An 18,842-nucleotide genomic window follows, 5' to 3' on the forward strand; every position below is an offset into this window, starting at 1 on the left:
TCGCGAAGATAAGCTAGCAGAAATCTTACTTTATTTCCAGCTTTCGTTGTATCTTCTGTCAAGTTGAATCTGTCTTCAAAAGACCGAATGAAAGCATTCAGATCCTCTTTGCTGGATCCACTATACGGCGTGATCTGTGCAGAATCCGCCAATGTAATCGCCATAACACGTGGAAGTGTTTCAGTATTTGAGTCATGCTCGGTTAAAATGTTTTCAGAATTTCCCTTCTCGTTATCACTAGCCACCGCGTCGGTCTCGCGACCTTCGCATATTGTGGCCGCGATAACAGGGCTCACCTTTACGTCTTCAACGCCAGAAGACCCATCAGGACCATGTTCCTGCTCAGCTCCAATTGTTGTTGTAGGAGCAATGTTCTCAGAGGACTCATTTGTCAGAGTGCTCTCACGACTCTCCTCCGACACAATCGGTATAGAATCGTCCAGTGTGAACGATTTCACATCTCTCTTCTTCTGTTTCCTCAGCTTCTTCTTGGCACTTTTACTCAGCTTCGAAGCAAGCACAGGTTCCAATTGAACCGACGTCGACGCAGCTGTTGTCGTCGTCTGGATAATATTGTGATTATCAAGGGAACTCCCCTCCTCACGAGATACTGGACTTCCATTGGGTTGTCCCATCAATGCCCCATGCATTGAGTTGACCACTGATTCCAGACCAAACTGTCCTGGTTGCATATCAGATTCAGCTCGCGCTGAATTGTCAACACTTGTCACGATTTCTTCTGCGATTGCAGAAATGTCAATCTCCTTCTCTCCGTCGTAGTAGATGTCTGGTATCTCCATGTGAGACACGTGGATGCCATTGTTATCAGTTGTTGAAACAGGAGTAGACACTCTCGGCTGGTTCTCACTACCAGAGAGATATTGGTTCACAGAATGGTTTTGGGTTGTTTGGGTGCGAAGCTTGGAGGTTTCAAGAGTATCCGCCGCGTCGGTGTTTCCACCTTCGCACTTGGCAGCCTTTTGAAGCTTCTTCAAATCCCCAGACAGGCATCTGAGCTGAGAAATCACCTCCTCTTGCTTCTTCTCCACCGCTACTGCTTTGTCGCCAGCTTCCTTCGCTTGTTGTTGCATCAAATTGATGGATCCTTCGATATTCCTCATCTTTTCAGCAAGGGAATCCTCCAGATGCTCCTTCAGCCAAGCCAGATCGGACGCGATCGCTCTTTTGAGTGCGGAAAAATGTTGCGGCGTGACAGTCGATCGTTCCGTGAGTCGATCGGCGGCTGCCACCACTGCCCATGGCGGGCGATTAGCCATTTGTCCACGATTGGGCATTGAACGCTTCGATGGTTGTTTCGAATCAAAATTACCTGAAACGAATAGAAATCCAGCAGCCCATGTGCTGCCGGAAACAGAAGCGAATGACCTAAGCCGGGTATACGGATAAAATCGATAATTTTAAGGCCGTAGGCAGCGCGTCGGTATTTCTACCTTCGCATGTGCTGCCCCGGTAAACAAGCGACGAAATAAAACACGTGACACGATTAAAACGAAGCTTATAAAACGGGAAGCGCATCCTACGCTGATTTTTCCCATCGGGAATTCAAAAACCTAACACTAACCTACGCGCCAGCGGAAACACTTAATGTAAATTGCGCACTTTACAAGAAGGGGCGGGCGGGAGGGTGTAAACGAAAAGAGAAAAAGCGGGTTATGGTCCCGAGCCAAGCTAACAAATAAAAGTAGAAAGTACGGGTGGGAAGCGTGGGTGGGTCTTAAAGTTATTCTAAAAGTAAGAAAAACCTACGATGCTGCTACCAGTAAACAACGAATAAGACGCGGGTACATTTAACTACTAGTTTATTAGCGCTCTATAAGTTTACATAAAAGGGTGAAAGGGTGAAAGATGGAAGAAAATCAGTCTCCGGCCAAAACCCCGTAAGAACTGCCAAGATTACGAGAAATGTCAGCTTATATAGGCATCGAAAAGGGGCGGAGTTAATGGGTGACAATTAGTGGCGCCGAGCCTGTAGAGCGGGATGCGGAGTGTCGTTGTGGCGGCGATGACGAGAGAGCGCCGACGTTGAAGAGACGGCAGACACGACGACAGCGGGAGGCGAACATTGCAGGCCTAGGAATGGTGGTGACGAGACTGTGAGCGAAAGCGAGCAGTTTCGACCTGAAAATAAGCACTTTGTGTGTGTTAGAAACTCTGTTAAATCTTAAGAGCCGGGATAGGCTTAAGGTTTCGACAGAATACCTTACAGTATGGCGGAGATTCCAATCGAAGATGTTTCTTACGAAGATTTTGGGCTTCTTCTCAGTACAATCTACCCGAAAACAGTGTTTCCACATGGTACATTGTTCGTAGAATTCTTCTCGAATCCATCTAATTCGTTCAGATAAAACTGTCGAAAAGCTTCTGGAAATGGCTGATCGATTCATTATGCCATCAGTGATTGGCCATGTCGAATATCATCTTCTCCACAATACTAAAATTGAAAATGAGAAATTGATGTGGATGGCTGATGCATATGGAATGAAAGAACTTCTAGAGAAGACTGTTCGTCAAACAAATACTATCGAAAAAGCGAAACTTTTGAAGAATTCTCCAGAATACCAGAAGTTGTCGAAGGATGCGAAGGCGACTGTTCTCGATCGGATTATGCAATTGATTTGATCCGTTTTTATCTGTTTCATTTTTTGTTGACTTTATTTGTTATTGTTGTTGATTTGTTTTCTGGACTTTTTGAAATGAATTCGTCAAAATTTCATTTTAGAAAAAGATACTGCTCTGTTTACAATTTTTAAACCGGTAATAATCCGTCAGTTTTTACTTTTTTCGAGATCCGTACTCATCAATGCCAATTGCAAAAATGAAAAAAAATGTTTTTTACTATCGAAAAAACAAGAAAAAAGTTTAATGTTTACAGCTTGTTACTCTTATTACTCTTCATTCAAATCTTTTTCAGCTGAAATAATCAAAAATGGCGGAAGTTATCCAGTACAAAAGTGCGGAAAAAACAGTCAACAGCAGTCCGGTGGACGTAGTCCTCGAAGTTAGCGATCGAATTGGACCAGAAAAAGCACTGAAATCAAAGTCATGTTTACAGTAGTTGGATGACTTGTGTTCTTCACAATAATCAGAACGGTGCCGATTTGAAATGCCATCAGTGATTGGCCATGTCGAATATCATCTTCTCCACAATACTAAAATTGGAAATGAGAAATTGATGTGGATGGCTGATGCATATGGAATGAAACAACTACTAGAGAAGACTGTTCGTGAAACAACTACTGTCGAAAAAGCGAAGTTGTCGAAGGATCCGAAGACGATTGTACTCGATCACATTCTATTGTACTCGATCATTTCATTTTTGTTGATTTCATTTGTTATTGTTGTTGATTGTTTTGTTGAATTGAAATTCAAAACTCTCTGAAATTCTGAGAGATACCATGACTGTTCTTGTGAGAATAGGCTTATCAGAAGGAATTTATTGAATAAGAATAGGTTTATAAAAAGAAGAAGAAAGATAAGTATTATTATATTATTATAATAGACCTTTTCCCATTGATGTTATATTGATGTTATAGGACGGACACATTTACTTTACCCAACACTCTTACTTGTTAGAACATGGTCGTCTTATTATGTATAGGTTTATTATATAAGATATATAGGGTTTTTATGATGTAGCCTAAAATGAGAGATGGGTTACTAAAGTTAGCTACTAATGAAGAGGGGAATAAACATGATAACTATAAATAGGGGGATGTTAAACATAAAAATAACTACTTTTCGTTAAGCGTTTCCTAGCAAACGACTGGCAATAAGAAGAATCACATTCTCTGCGAGGGAAAGGGAAGTCACATACTATAACAAAACGGTACTCGTGTTTTACTTTGACCCTCTTTAAGCTTAACTTAGACTAACACTCTATTCTATCTTACCATCATTTATTAGTACTTGTGATTAGATATCAGAATATGAGATTATGGGTTTTAAATATCATATTTGGGAATAGATATAAATATAGGACTAAGGGATAAGCATAAAATGTAAAAGGAGTAAAATATAAGTGAGAGAGAGGTTTTACTCACATCCATTCATCTCCAACACACCACCAACTGCCGAATACTCGTTCCTTTCTTCCCCCTTTCCGGTGGGCTTGGCTTCGCTTAGGGTAACTGTTGAGGAAGCCTTAGCACGGTGACTCGCACAGTTGCATGTTTTTGTACTTCTCCAAAAAATACATATCGCCGCAACATAACTGAATAGGGAGGTTTCCAGGAAGCGGCATTGCTATCGATTTGTATCCTAATTTCGCTGAACGCATTGAAGTAGCACAGTCGCAATGGCTGCTCCACAACTATCGAGTTGACATCCATGATTGGAAGATAAACGTGAATTGTCACTCGATGTATCTGCCTAACGATAAGCCGTTGTTTGAACGTATTGCCCAGAAGAATAAAGAAGAATTTAGAAAGAATAGAAATACGAATTGACCACTAACACAGGTAGTCTAGAGTGAGGAACCCCACTAGCCTTTCTCTCTTTATATACCCTCCACTGTTTGCTCAGAGGCGGGGCCTCTACGTTTGAGTAGTAGCGTGTCAAAGTCTGTGTGCCTAACACTCGAGGTATTTACCACCATATGTCAATAGGCTTTTAGGGGGGAGTGATTTATATCGCACCTAATCTCATGGGAAATCGGACCATTATTTGCAAGATCTGGTCGGGATTATCGTGTTGCATTCTCATGGAAGACGTTAATCTCTACGGAGGGGTACTGTACACAAATCTCGGTAAAAATTAATTGCGTGGTCTGTTAGCTACAGTATCCCACAATCCTGTTAGTCAGTATCACAATCAATTCCCATTCTGACACATTCAGTGACGGGTGTTCTCAAAGTTTTCCTTCCAACCTGAAGTTCCATGTTTAACGTAAGCCTTCACAAGATCTTTTCTGGGTACGTAGAATTTTCAGCGGTAAATTTAGAGCTACTTTTGAATAAAACGGCAAAAAAGTGTTTCCTTCATAGTTGTCACCGGGCCGGCCCGGGCCTTGGACGGGCCTTGAGATAACTCGCTTCAAAATGACAATTAGGAGTCGATCAACCATGTCAAATTGAAAGTCTCGGAGCTCTACTTGGGTCTATTTCCATTTTCACTATGAGTTTAGTGAGAGCCGCTGCACAATCTGTTAAGTGTCCAGGCCTTAAACAAATCAAGGAAATCAAGGCCCGGCCACTAAATAGATTATACAGCGGCTCTCACTAAACTCACAGTGAAGGCAAAAGAATAACAGATTTCACAAGATCATAAGTTATCGGAATGAAAATTTTCATTTTCCGGAATCCGGAATGAAAATTTTCATTTTCCGGAATCCGAAACCGGAACCGGAATGTCAAAAAAAACCCGGAATTCCGGAATCCGGAATTTCCGGAATCCGGATTCCGGACAACTATGCTACCAAGATCATCGCTCTGATGAAACAAAATCCGAGGTTGGCAATTCCACCCATTTCAAATACAGCAACAAGTAGTAATTGCTCCTTCTACTTGTCTTTTGAGATTGGTTATAACTGGAAGCCGAAACGAGGTCCGAACCTGGTCCACGTTTTTCCCCAGCCTCTCCACAAATCTCTTGGGAAAGTAAACTTGGAGATCAAAAATACGAAATAATGTTTTTTCAGTTTGTTTAGCTTTCAATAAATATTTAAAGGACTTTATAAGATAACAAATACACATTTGAAGGTTAGGTGACTACAGTACACTCAGAAGATGACGTCACGGCTACGAGTCGATTGTCATCTGGAGAAAGGGCAGATGATGGATTATGAGCAGAAAACTGTCTCTATCTAATCGTCCAATACACATCCATTCCCCTTTCCCTTATTCTTTTCATTGATTTTTTCTGTTTTTACAATGGCTACTCAATCAACATCATCCAATCCTCTGAAGCAAACTCCCCGGGAAAAAAACCATAACGACAACGTAAGTATTTAAAAAATTATACTGGAGAAGCCCGTAATCTGAATTTTCAGAAAATAATGCCGGGAATTGTGCTGCTTGACGAATTGGATCCAGATCAGAATAAAGCAGATGTAGAACATATCAACGACGAGGAGCTGGACTTTGGTGACGTTGAATACGAGAACATGGAGTTTAGAAATGCACCAACTGATATGGATCCGGGAAACTGATAACATGATATTAATGGAATTGCTTTAAACATCTTTTTGATGTAAATTAATGATTTTGGAACATTTTAAAAACAAGAAGATTCATAACAAAAACAACAGAAAAAACTCCGCTTCAAGAAGATTTTTGAACTTTTGATGTTATGTATAATTTTATGCAAACAAATTGATCAGCTATGTAAATTATTCCTGTCAGTTAATTATCATAAAGATACCAAACGATCATTCGAAAAGGCATATAAAGGGAGAGAAGTCAACACTTCTCAGCAAAAATGAACTGGTTCATAATCATTTCTTTATTCTTCATTTGGAATTTCCAAGAATGTCACTGCTGTTTGAAATCGAAAAGGAGTGCAGATTATTGCGAGTGCTCCGATATTGTTGATATTGTTTACTCATCATTTGACTCAGGTTTGAATGAGCCCAATAAATCTTATTTTATAAATTGATTTAATTTCAGATATAAATGACATACTAATTAGTGAGAAAGTTGGTTGCGTTAGAAATATTACTTGCCGTGATAGTTATTTGACGTATGTCACAACTACTTTTAGTACATCGGAAATCGTTCGCCCTGATGATAGTCATAAAGATAGTAAAGCAGTGAGTTCAATCCTAAATATGTTTTAATTCAAACCAGCCTATCTGCCCGCCTTCGGCGGTGCATCAGGCTGGTCTCTCCTCATAATTTTTCGAAATTTTTTGAAATTTTCATCAAAAATAGTCAAAAATCCTATGTATACTTGAGTTTTATAGATATGTAAATTTTTACTCTTTACTAAGTCCTCTATGGCACTGTATCTCGATGCCCTCGACTCGCTTTCCCACATTTCTTCGCTACTTCTCCTACTTCTCACACTCCGCTCATCCTCACCTAGCCTGCTCCATCCATCGCTGAAAGTCGTCCCATCTTCCCTCCGCAAACTCCTTGTCTTCTCGCGCAGTGGCGACTTTGCCTGCAATTCTCTTTCGTTTTCTTTCTTCCGTAGCTCCATTTTCTCACCCTCCAAGTGTGTGATCGAGCTCTTCAATCCCTCCGACACTCTCTTCTCCTTAGTCATTGCATTCTTGAGCTTCTCGATCTTCTTCTCCGCCTCCTCCAACTTCTTCTGCAATTGCTCTCTTTCAGCTTCACTTCTCGCCATCTCGTCGGCCATCTCAACATTCTTCTCTTCGAGCAGCCTCTGGAAATACTTATTATTTTCTTTCAACTTCTCGTTTTCTTTTTCTAATTCCTCTTTTTCTTCTTCATTTTCATCTCCCGCCTTCTCACACTCATCGCGCAACTGTTCAACAGTCTCCACCGCTTTTTCTCTCATCAATTTCAGCACTTTCTCCTGCCAACCATCGCATCGCACTTCTCCGTACCGCTCCCTCAACTCCGCGCAGTACTTCTCTACCGGCGCCAACATCAGGTCCTGTTTTCTCGCCGCCAGCGTGGTGTCTCCCAGCGCCTTCTGCAGGTTCTGCACCACTTCTTCCGATTTTTCCACGAATTTCTCGAATCCTCTGATTCTCTTCATTTTTTCCTTCAAACTCACATTCGTGCTCTCCAACTCGGTGACGTGTGCCCACAACGACCCATCCAAGCTGTTCGCGTCGTCTCCTCCTTTTCCTTCATCGCCCGCCTTCTGCGCCTCCTCGATATCCATCTTCTCCATCCTTCGATCGTTTTGCGTTTTCTGCCTGGAATTCCAAAAGTTTTTACTACTTTGGTATTCCTCTCGTCAATCGATCGCTTATTACGTCAATTACACAAATTTCCGTAAAATGTATACTAATTTTACGAAAAATTTGTATTTTCTCCGCAAAACTTTGAAATCGCCTGGGTTTTATACTCGCCCAAACGATAAATTCAACGTTTCGCTACGAAAAACACAAAAAACAACCGGTTCGGCCCCCAAATTATCCGGTGGTTACGAATTCAGTGGCCTTTTGACGAACACAACGAGATTTATACTTGAGAATTACTGATTTATTCTTATCCAAGAACAAACAGTAAAAGTACACGAGAGAAAAATAATAAAACAGCACAGAAAACAAACAAAACAGGGAGAAATTACCTTAAAAAGTAAGAACTAAAAAGAACTGTTAATCTTGCGTGGAGATGGCTTAGCCACGTGGCGGGATAGCGGAGCGTCGTTGCGAGTCTGTGCGTGTACCGTAAGAATGGGGTGTTGGATTCGGCGAGAATGCCCACCGGCAACTCAAAACAATTTTCAAAAAAATTCAAATTTTCAACTTTTTGTACTGTGACCCGGGCCGACCGGGCCGAGCCGGGCCGGTGAAAATTCTCAAATCGGCCCGGCGTGGCCCGTTGCAAGTATGCTCAAACGTGTCCGCATGGCCGAGTGGTCTAAAGCTGCTGTCGCTGTCCAAAGCACGGCAGTTCGATTTTGCCCGTTGGCTCAGTTTCTCTTCTCTTTCAAAAACCGTTGCGGAGATCGCCTCAGACAGACAGACAAACACCACTCGTCTTTTATATATAAGAATGATTTCACTTATAGTATGTGGACAGTGCTGATCTTCAAACTGGGGTACTAACAGGATCTGTTGATGTATTTTCTTTGTTTGGAATGACATGTGAGAACAAGAAATGGTATGCAACCAAATACCCTTTTGGAGTACATTATATCACGAATGACTCCGAAACCAAATTCATTACTGAAGGTTTGGATGGAAAAAGGTCGGAAATCGAAAGTGTTATGTGGTAAGTTGAATGTGTTTTTTTTTCTTGAATTTATTTTGCTTTTGCAGCCTCCCTATTGAGCCCAAATGCAGGTGCTCCGATATTACTGATATTGTTTACTCATCATTTGACTCAGGTTTGAATGAGCCCAATAAATCATATTTTATAAATTGATTTAATTTCAGATATAAATGACATACTAATTACTGAGAAAGATGGTTGCGTTAAAAATATTACTTGCCGTGATAGTTATTTGACGTATGTCACAACTTCTTTTAGTACATCAGAAATCGTTCGCCCTGATGATAGTCATGAAGATAGTAAAGCAGTGAGTTCAATCCTAAATATGTTTTAATTCAAATTTCACTTATAGTATGTGGACAGTGCTGATCTTCAAACTGGGGTACTAACAGGATCTGTTGATGTATTTTCTTTGTTTGGAATGACATGTGAGAACAAGAAATGGTATGTAACCAAATACCCTTTTGGAGTACATTATATCACGAAAGACTCCGAAACCAAATTCATTACTGAAGGTTTGGATGGAAAAAGGTCGGAAATCGAAAGTGTTATGTGGTAAGTTGAATGCGTTTTTTTTCTTGAATTGATTTTGCTTTTGCAGCCTTCCTATTGAACGCCCATGAATTTGTTGTATGACTACATTTTTTTGTCTGAAATTGTTTATCGGGAAATAAAATAAAGATTCACTATATTTGTCCCGTAATTTCTCTGTTCTTACAAGGAAATCATCTAGGGTTCTCTTTGAAAATACATATCTCATTCATTTGATGAAAAACTGGAAATAAATGGGCGTGAGATAGGAAAAAGTTGCTCATTTTGTGTTACTGACTATGAGAAGCAGAGTTGAAGGAAGTGATCAAAGAAGAACATGACCGAATCGAGATGGAGAATGTGTGAGTGGGAAGCAGGAATCAGAATCAGGGAGCATGACCCATGAGCAATTGGCTCCGCGACAATTCACAACTGTGACATTTCGCAACTGCGACACTTCGCAACTGCGACACTTCGCAACTCACGTATGTTTCGCAACTACGACACTTCGCAACTGCGACGTTTCGCAACCATGAAAATAGCAATGGTTCAACCTAGTTTGGTCAAAACAAATTTCTGATATCTAATTGATTTCGCATGTTCCCGGACCCCTTTTTATAATTTTATAATTACTATAATTACTGTTCATTAATTGCCTCCAAATATCCTCGAGTTTTGTGGAATTGTTCCTGCAAATTAGCCATCACTTCACTGAGATCCAAATTCGTGGAATAAGCTATCGTAAACTCCGTCCCAACTTCTTTTCCATTTTGCACCCATTATTTTATAATTTTTGCGACTGTATTTATGTGCAGACCATCAAGTCGGAACCGCACACTTTTGTTCGAAAGCTTCTCAAGACCGATTACTTTATCGCTTGTGCCAAAAATGACATTTTTGGCGGAACGAACTATTTCAAGGTCGGCGTTAGTGGGCTTATCGATGATCGTGGAAAACTCTGTAAGTGGAAGGCTATCAGTTTTTACGTTTGATAAAATGTTTTTGTAAGTCTGAGAGAGCGGAGCCAATTGATAATGATAATGATAGTGATAATGATAATAAAAATGATAATAATCAATGTCAGAATGTCAGCCAAAATAAACGAGTCCGGCTTGACCCAGATTTAAACTTCGACTACGCTCAGAATTTGAATGTATATATCGTATGGACCGTCCATAACCCGTCCATACACCTGTATTTTGAATGATGTTCCATTGATTGGAACAAGAAATCGCGGCGCGTCGGAGTCTAAAGATATCAATGATTGTCTTTAAAAATAATTTTATAACTCACTGATCATTAACCTCCTCCAGGAAAAAAATATAATGCGAAATAAAGATTGCAATCTAAACAAAATGTACCTAAAACAGACTGAAATAATAGAAGACCAGGAATGGCGCATCCTGCCTTTTACATGGAAGTCCCACCTCGAGTAGGGTGATAAAATTGGCGCCCTATTATTCTCCCTTGTAATCCTTAATAAATAATTGAAACTTCAAACCAAACTGATGTACAGTACCGCTCAAATGGCTATCAACTTTGGCTGTTTTTTGTGAAAAATGACCAAATTTGACAGTGTATTTCAGTGTCACCTGATTGTCCGGCAAACTTTATTTTGTATGGGTTGGAAAAAACAAAAATAGTACATAATTTTTGTAGTTGACCATTTTTTTGTAGGGGCAACATCTTGAAAGTTACACGCCTTCCCAAAACCGACGAAATTTCGGAGCTTTTCAATTTGACAACCTGTAACTTTCCTGGTAGAGTCCCTACAAAAAAATGATCAATCACAAAAATGATGCACTATTTTTGCTCTGTCCAGCAAAAACAAAATTATGTTTATTGGACAAACAGGTGACACCGAAATACACTGTCAAACTTAGTCATTTTCCACCGAAAACAGCCAATGTTGATAACCTTTTGAAAGATGACAGGCGGGTGGCTACAGTATAACAAACACCGACGTTGTACCAATTCTTAACGTCATCTGGCAGGTTGACGGTTCAATGACAACTTGTCATTTTCTGGCTGGAGAATGTCAATAGTCACATAACGGGAAGGACACAGGTAGTTGGTGTGCGGTCCGCATTCGGATTCAGTCTCATACCAGACGACGTGTATTGAGTATCGTGTAGGAAGTTTCTTTCTTCAGAGGCCCTGTCTATCTGTTTGGTTTTTCGTCAACTCTTTTTTCCAGTGCTTTATATAAATTTTGAGATTTTCCTTTTCTGATTCTCTCAAAAAAATATATATATAGCTACAGTACCACTCACATCAAATGTCTGAAACATTGTCTGAAAATGACCCTCTTTGACAGTAGTGTATTTCGGCGCCCTCTGTCGTATAAAGTAAATTATGACTAAAGCATACAGAACAAAGGTATAGTTTTATTTTTGTAGTTGACAACTTTTTTGTACGGCCACTTCCTAAAAAGCATACTTGCAACGGGCCGGGCCGGGCCGATTTGAGAATTTTCACCGGCCCGGCCCGGCCCGGCCCGGTCGGCCCGGGTCACAGTACAAAAATTTGAAAATTTGAATTTTTTTGAAAGTTTTTTTGATTTTTTAGCAAAAAAGTCGAATTTTCGATTATGTTTTTACATATCGATAAAACTCAAGTTTACATAGGAATTTTGACTATTTTTGACGAAAATTTTAAAAAATTTCGAAAAATTTTGTGAAAAAATTGTGCTCATTTTTTGACTCCGGGCCGACCGGGCCGGGCCGGGCCGGCAACTTTCTCTACCGGCCCGGCCCGGCCCGGCCGATATTTTGCAAGTATGCTAAAAAGTTATGAATGGTCACAGTGCAAATCTTCAAAATTTCACACTATTAGATTTTAAGAAGAAATTACTACGATCATCTGTAACTTTTTTGGGAATGTCCGTCCAATAAAGTAGTCAACTACAGAAATGAATCTCTACTTTTGTTCTGTATGGTTCATACATAATTTACTTTGTGGGAAAATCAGTGATACCGTAACACACTCTCAATTTTGTCATTTTGAACTGAAAAATGCCAAATTGTATCTTGTACTGTATTTCCCATTATTTTCAATCATTTTTCCGTCGTGTTGTTCGGAAGGAACCGCAGCCGGTATGCTGGAAGAACAAGCAATGTTTCATTAATGGAATAAACAAAACAAATCGTACTAGTTGGGCAGGTTGTAGGATGGATGCATGTGTGAAATTGGGAATGAAAAGTTTGTTTTTTTGTCAAAGTCATTGTCTGTGTTCATTTCTCAACTTTTCAGTTGGAAGAGCGAATGTGAAAGCTTATCCCGTGGTTTATGATGCTACTGATCTCTCGGAGGACGACTGTGTATTGGTATGTGCAAAGATGGTATTAAAAGGCTTATAACACAGTTCCAGATCTCCAATCCGTCAAGTCCTTCATCTTCAAACAATACCTTGGGCTGTGCAATTTGTGGAGAAAAAAGCAAGTGATATCATTATGGAGCTTTGACTTGTGACGGGTGTAGGGTATTTTAATTTCCAAAAACTTTCCTATGATTAATTTTTAGTTATTATTCTATCACAACCGTCACCTAATAGAGAGATTAAGATGCAGGTACACCAATGAATGCATCATTGATACGCAGTCTCGCAGGTCGTGTCAAAAAAGTAGAATAGTTAAATGTCTGGCGATGGGAATGAGATGTAAGTTTGACATTTGAAGATACAAAGTGCAATTGATTATTTTGATATTCGGATAACCAGATAAAGAAAAAGCAAACTCCCCGGGAAAATTTTTCGATCCATAACGACAACGTAAGTATTTAAAAAAGTATACTGGAGAAGCCCGTATTCTGAATTTTCAGAAAATAATGCCGGAAATTGTGCTGCTTGACGAAGAGAATGAGCATCAGAATCCAGAAGGTGTAGAATATGTCAACGACAAGGAACTGGCCTTTGGTGATGTTGAATACGAAAACATGGAGAAAGAGAATGGACCAACTGGTGTAGAATTGGAATCTAATAACTTGATATCAATTGAAATGTTTTAAAAATCTTTTCGATGTAAAATATTGATTTTGGAAGATTTTTCAAACAAGAAGATTCATAATAAAAAATGCAGAAAAAAACAGTAAAAGTTGATAAGGAGGATTCAGAAAGAACAAGTTCAATGAAGTAGTGCGAGAGCTTTTTGAAAGAGTTCGGCCATAATCGGTTTATCCAAATCGTTAATATCTCCGGGGATAACAGATTTAAGGTGAGTCGCTGTTTTGATTTCACTGAGGCACTTCTTCTGAAATTTTGATTTTTCAAATCTATTTTTATTTTCCAGCTGGTTTTACTACCGTCAATGCTTGCAAATTATAGCGAGTAGACATTTGCAACTTCTTTTTCAATGTCTTCTTAGATTTTTCGAGTAAAAACTCTTCGCATTTTCGAATGATTATTGGAGTATCATACATGTCAGCAACCATGAGGATTCCTTCAACAGTGGTTTCTGAAACAAACGCCTAATTTCGTTTACTGATAAGTACCCACCGTCAATAGCATGTTCTGCATAAAGAACTTCAAGGTACTTCTGAAAATCGTCCGCGTCGATTCCAGTCAATGTGATTTCAGATTTCTTTGACTCTTCGAAATGCCCCATCAAAAGCGAATTGAAATAATGAGAATGTCCAGAGAGATACTGAAAGAAATAAAGCTAAATAAGAGTTGAGACTTGCCTACTAACCAATTTCGACACAAAGAACTTCTTCTCATTGACAACAAGAACAACATCAGAAAATGATTTCATTTCATCGCCGAAACTTTTCAATTCATTCTTATAGATTCCTGACATTTCCTTGATTTTCACATGAATCTCAACGGCCAGCTTGCCATCATCGAGAAATTCTTCCTTCATTCTTTTCCATTCGATAAAAGGCTTCGGTTCGTAAGCATCAAATTTGTTGTTTCCATTCGCATTTCCATGGGAACCACTCATCAAATGAGAATGACATTTTCCGTTTGTCGAGACCAGTTTGAATTGAGCATCTGATGAAATCAACCATTTCTCCCCACTCAATGATTTGACGCATTTCAAACATAAGGCAAGGTGATCATCTTGTTTCCACAGATATACTTGCCTGAAATTGATATATTTCCCTTTTTTTTTGCTAAAAATCTAACCATGTTGAACCAAAATGTTCTTCTTCTTTGCCATAATTTCTTACTACTTCGTTCATGTACTGAACATCTGTGAAAACATGTTTCAGCACAAAACACTTTCCAGTCATTGGCAGCATCTGAGATGACTGAAAGAATACGAATTAAAAACGGAATCGACTATCTTGTTTCATACTTTTTCATCTGAACACTCTGGTGAAGTGACTGAATTCTTGAGGCAGATTGTCGTCTCTTCACCGAGTTCCTCTCCGACTGTGTCTCCTTCATGTTTTTGTGAAATTTTCTTGATTTCCTCTTCTGCCGATCGAAGTTTTTCTGTGATTTCCAAGTTCGAGTTTTCGAGAGTTTTCTGTTTCTCCAACAACTGTTGACACATATTATGAACGCTCTGGATGGTCGAGTTGATAGCACCGAATATCTAGAATTAAATGAATAAGCACTTTTCACAATATTTCATGAATCAATTCACCTCGTCTTGAAACTTCGATGTTGAATCGTTTCGTTCATTTCGATTCGGAGCAATTTTCTCGTTCTCTTCCGACATTTCACTAAAATTATATTGCATCAAGACAGCTGGAAAGTATTTAAAGTATTCGTGAACGAAAAATGTAAACGTTCAAATCAATGAAACAGAATCAAAACGATATTCTCATTTATAAAAAATCTATAACAAAAATAACAGAAAAAACAATGAACAACAAGGAAGATTTCAATGAAGAGCGCGAGATTTTTGAAACAGTGCGGCCATAATCGATGAATGGATTGTTATTGAGGAAACGAGGGAACAATACTATAAAAAATCTAACAATATTTCGGCGAACAGTGGAAAAATCGAAAAGAAAAAACAAAATTTCAATGAAACTCAAGAGATATTTGGAAAAGATCAGCCATAATCGATGAATCCATGTCGTGAGTATTTCCTGAGATAACTGATTTTATATCAGCAATCGATGTGATCTCGCCGAGACACTTTTTCTGAGAATTATTGATTGTACGTTTTGTTACAGATCTGGATTTACTTTGAGTCCTTCTAAATTATATCGAGCAGACATCTCCAACTTCTTCTTCAATGTCTTCCTTGATTTTTCGAGTAAAAACTCTTCGCATTTCCGGATTACCATTGGTGTCTCACACATGTCAGCAACCAAGAGGATTCCTTCGAGAGTGAATTCTGCGAAGTTATAAGTGAAGTTTATTTTTATAAATGCTGACTAAATGTTATTGTTCCCCATAAAGTATTTTTAGATAATTCTGAAAATCATCAGCATCGATTCGAGTCAGTTTGATTTCAGATGATTTTTTAAGTTGTCCTGAGAAAAGGGAACTGAAGTATGGAGATTGAGCGGAAAGAAACTGAAAATAAACTGAAAATATAGAGTATTAATCATTGTAAATGTACCAGTTTCGAAACATTGAACTTCTTGGATCTAACCTTTAGGGTTACATCCGAAAACTGTTTAATCGTTTCGCCGAAATTTCTCAGGTTATTTTTATAAACTCCACTCATCCAATCAATTCCAACATGAACTTCAAAAACTAATTTGTCATCGACGAGATATTCCTCCTCTATATCAAGCCATTCGAGTAAAGGTATCGGTCCGAGAGTATCTCCAATGCCACCAAATTCATTTCCAAAATCGATAACTCTCACTTCCTTATGCCTACTTCCATTTTTTGATATCAACTCGAAACTAGCTTCTGTTGTAATGCACCAAGTGTTATCCTTCAACGGTTTCATACATTGAAGAGAGATCATGAGTTGATTCTCTTCTATTTCGAGAAATATTTTCCTGAAATTTCGTTTTTTTTTAATTATTCAGTTGTCAAAATCTATACCATGATACTCCGAAATGTTCTTCTTCTTCTTTGCTGTAATATCTAGCATTATCCTTCATATATGAAACATTTTCGAATGTATTTTTCAAAACGAACGACTTTCCGTAAGTCGATGAATCTTTAGGGGAATATATAAGACACTCATTGTCACTCTTTTCTGGTATTTTGGATGTTATTTTCTCATTCTCATCGATCGTTGACTGCTTCGATTCGAAATTTTCTCGATATTCTTGGTGCAGCTTTTCAACTTGGTCTTCCACCAAACGAAACTTCTCGAAAATTTCCACTTTCAGAGTTTCCTGTTGTTTCATAAACATCGAACAGGTGCCTTCTACAATCTGAACAGCAGCTTTGAGACCATCGAGTGAATTTTTCTGAGAGTAAATACATAGATGTCGTCCACCAATATTTTTGAGTTACCTCATTATTTTCCACAATTCCTTGACAGCTAGTCGTGTCTTCGGTCAGTTCCTCCTCGACAGTGTCTTCAAGTTTTTGTGAAAATTTCCAGATTTCATCTTCAGCCGATTGAAGCCTTCCGGCAATTTCCATATTAGATTTTTCGAGAGTTTTCTGTTTATTCAACAACTCTTGACACATGTTGTGAACGCTCTTGATAGCATCGATTATCTAGAATTGAATGAATAAGTGTTGATTCACCTCGCTGACCTCCATGTTCACCTCCATGAATAGATTCACCTCGCTTAGAAACTTCGATGCTGAATCGCCTTGTTCATTTTGATTAGAAACAACTTTCTCGTTTTCTTCCGACATTTCACGGGAATTATATTCCGTCAAGTAACATGAAAAGTAATCAAAGTATTCAAGAACGAAAAATTAAACCGTTCCGATCAATGAAACAGAATCAACGCTATAGCGCGCTAAAATATTATTTATGAAAACAATTATAACAAAAACAACAAAAAGAAACAATGAATAACATGGAAGAACTATTTCAATGAAGTGTGAGAGATTTTTGAAACAGTTCTGCCATAATCGATGGATCCAAATCGTGAATATCTCCGGGGATAACAGATTTAAGATCAGTCGGTGTTTTGATTTCACTGAGACACTTTTTCTGAAATTTATGTTTATTTTTTCCTATTTTTGAACAAAATGTATTACCGTCAATGCTTCCAAGTGATAGCGAGTAGACATTTGCAACTTCTTTTTCAGTGTCTTCTTGGATTTTCTGAGGAGAAAATCCTCGCATTTCCGGATGACAATTGGTGTATCATACATGTCAGCCACCAAGAGGATTCCCTCGACAGTGATTTCTGAAACAAAAACTCAATTTTGAACTGGTGTCAGTACTAACCATCAATCGATTGTTCTCCATAAAGTAATTCAAGATAATTCTGAAAATCATTCGCATCGATTCCAGTCAATTTGATTTCAGACTTCTTCGATTCTTGGAAATTTCCCATTAAAAGCGAATTGAAATATGGAGAATGTCCAGATAGATACTGAAAGAAATTCATATATATAAGTGTTGAGACTCGACTACTTACCAATTTCAAAGTGTGAAACTTCTTCTCATTGACAACAAGAACAACATCAGAAAATGATTTCATTTCATCACCGAAACTTTTCAATTCATTCTTATAGATTCCTGACATTTCCTTGATTTTCACATGAATCTCAACGGCCAGCTTGCCATCATCGAGAAATTCTTCCTTCATTCTATTCCATTCGATTAAAGGATCCGCGCCATACAAGCCAAACTCCCTGTTGTCATTTTTTCCAAGGATTTCAGGGGTATTTCTTATCAACTGGGAATGACATTTTCCGTTTGTTGAAACCAGCTTGAAATTAGCATCTAATGTAATCAACCATTTCTCGTCACTCAATGAATTGGCACGTTTAAAATACAAGCAGTGTTGGTCATCTCGTTTCGTCAGTAATAACTGCCTGAAATTGATATTTTTCTTTTTTTTGTTGGAAATCTAACCATGTCACTCCAAAATGTTCTTCTTCTTTGCCATAATATAATTTTTTTTCCGTCATTTGCAGAACATTTGTGAAGACATGTTTCAGCACAAAGCATTTTCCTGTCATTGGCAATATCTGAGATGACTGAAAGAATACAAATTACAAACAGAATCCACTATCATGTTTCATACTTTTTCATCAGAACACTCTGTTGGAATGACTGAATTCTCGATGCCGTTTGTCGTCTCTTCATTTAGTTTCTCCTCGACAGTGTCTTCTTCGCGTTTCTGCGAAATTTTATCTATTTTTTCTTCAGCCAATCGAAGTTTCTCGACAATTTCCATGTTGGATTTTTCGAGATTTTCCTGTTTCTCCAACAACTTTTGACATATCTCAAGTACTTTCTCGATAGCCGACTCGAGCGGAGTATTGGTGATTTTCTGAAAAAAAAAGATGATTAGACGACTAAATCATATATTCAATCGACTTGCTTCTTCATTTCCATCGGTTTCTCTCTTTCGTCGCTTCGTTGTTGGATCGCCTTCCTCATT

General features: G+C 38.7%; 9 protein-coding genes across 9 annotated transcripts; 4 read left to right on the forward strand and 5 right to left on the reverse strand.

Moving 5' to 3' along the window:
• Positions 1–2,228: 2,228 nt before the first annotated feature.
• On the forward strand, positions 2,229–2,640 carry GCK72_007460 (uncharacterized protein; the record flags this gene model as incomplete). Its single annotated transcript, XM_053726221.1, has 2 exons — positions 2,229–2,316; positions 2,363–2,640. The coding sequence occupies 2 exons, from the start codon at positions 2,229–2,231 to the stop codon at positions 2,638–2,640; spliced, it is 366 nt and encodes a 121-aa protein (XP_053590415.1).
• A 484-nt stretch (positions 2,641–3,124) lies between these two features.
• On the forward strand, positions 3,125–3,400 carry GCK72_007461 (uncharacterized protein; the record flags this gene model as incomplete). Its single annotated transcript, XM_053726222.1, has 1 exon — positions 3,125–3,400. The coding sequence occupies one exon, from the start codon at positions 3,125–3,127 to the stop codon at positions 3,398–3,400; it is 276 nt and encodes a 91-aa protein (XP_053590416.1).
• A 2,488-nt stretch (positions 3,401–5,888) lies between these two features.
• On the forward strand, positions 5,889–6,166 carry GCK72_007462 (uncharacterized protein; the record flags this gene model as incomplete). Its single annotated transcript, XM_053726223.1, has 2 exons — positions 5,889–5,957; positions 6,008–6,166. 2 exons carry the CDS (start codon positions 5,889–5,891, stop codon positions 6,164–6,166), a joined length of 228 nt encoding a protein of 75 aa, XP_053590417.1.
• An 867-nt stretch (positions 6,167–7,033) lies between these two features.
• On the reverse strand, positions 7,034–7,824 carry GCK72_007463 (uncharacterized protein; the record flags this gene model as incomplete). The annotated part of the gene is made up of 2 exons (XM_053726224.1): positions 7,034–7,119; positions 7,167–7,824. The coding sequence occupies 2 exons, from the start codon at positions 7,822–7,824 to the stop codon at positions 7,034–7,036; spliced, it is 744 nt and encodes a 247-aa protein (XP_053590418.1).
• A 915-nt stretch (positions 7,825–8,739) lies between these two features.
• On the forward strand, positions 8,740–9,432 carry GCK72_007464 (uncharacterized protein; the record flags this gene model as incomplete). The annotated part of the gene is made up of 4 exons (XM_003100096.2): positions 8,740–8,873; positions 8,921–8,988; positions 9,038–9,180; positions 9,226–9,432. The coding sequence occupies 4 exons, from the start codon at positions 8,740–8,742 to the stop codon at positions 9,430–9,432; spliced, it is 552 nt and encodes a 183-aa protein (XP_003100144.2).
• A 4,093-nt stretch (positions 9,433–13,525) lies between these two features.
• GCK72_007465 (uncharacterized protein) lies at positions 13,526–15,067 on the reverse strand (the record flags this gene model as incomplete). Its single annotated transcript, XM_053726225.1, has 7 exons — positions 13,526–13,651; positions 13,704–13,840; positions 13,897–14,044; positions 14,090–14,483; positions 14,527–14,651; positions 14,699–14,941; positions 14,993–15,067. The coding sequence occupies 7 exons, from the start codon at positions 15,065–15,067 to the stop codon at positions 13,526–13,528; spliced, it is 1,248 nt and encodes a 415-aa protein (XP_053590419.1).
• A 308-nt stretch (positions 15,068–15,375) lies between these two features.
• GCK72_007466 (uncharacterized protein) lies at positions 15,376–17,133 on the reverse strand (the record flags this gene model as incomplete). Its single annotated transcript, XM_053726226.1, has 6 exons — positions 15,376–15,498; positions 15,543–15,734; positions 15,956–16,313; positions 16,360–16,733; positions 16,780–16,989; positions 17,041–17,133. 6 exons carry the CDS (start codon positions 17,131–17,133, stop codon positions 15,376–15,378), a joined length of 1,350 nt encoding a protein of 449 aa, XP_053590420.1.
• A 181-nt stretch (positions 17,134–17,314) lies between these two features.
• On the reverse strand, positions 17,315–17,601 carry GCK72_007467 (uncharacterized protein; the record flags this gene model as incomplete). The annotated part of the gene is made up of 2 exons (XM_053726227.1): positions 17,315–17,437; positions 17,485–17,601. 2 exons carry the CDS (start codon positions 17,599–17,601, stop codon positions 17,315–17,317), a joined length of 240 nt encoding a protein of 79 aa, XP_053590421.1.
• Positions 17,602–17,672: 71 nt separating this feature from the next.
• GCK72_007468 (uncharacterized protein) lies at positions 17,673–18,841 on the reverse strand (the record flags this gene model as incomplete). The annotated part of the gene is made up of 5 exons (XM_053726228.1): positions 17,673–17,825; positions 17,871–18,087; positions 18,311–18,435; positions 18,483–18,731; positions 18,779–18,841. The coding sequence occupies 5 exons, from the start codon at positions 18,839–18,841 to the stop codon at positions 17,673–17,675; spliced, it is 807 nt and encodes a 268-aa protein (XP_053590422.1).
• Between the last annotated feature and the right edge of the window lies 1 nt (position 18,842).

The sequence above is a fragment of the Caenorhabditis remanei genome, chromosome II (assembly GCF_010183535.1).
Source record: "Caenorhabditis remanei strain PX506 chromosome II, whole genome shotgun sequence".
Taxonomy (NCBI): Eukaryota; Metazoa; Nematoda; class Chromadorea; order Rhabditida; family Rhabditidae; genus Caenorhabditis; species Caenorhabditis remanei.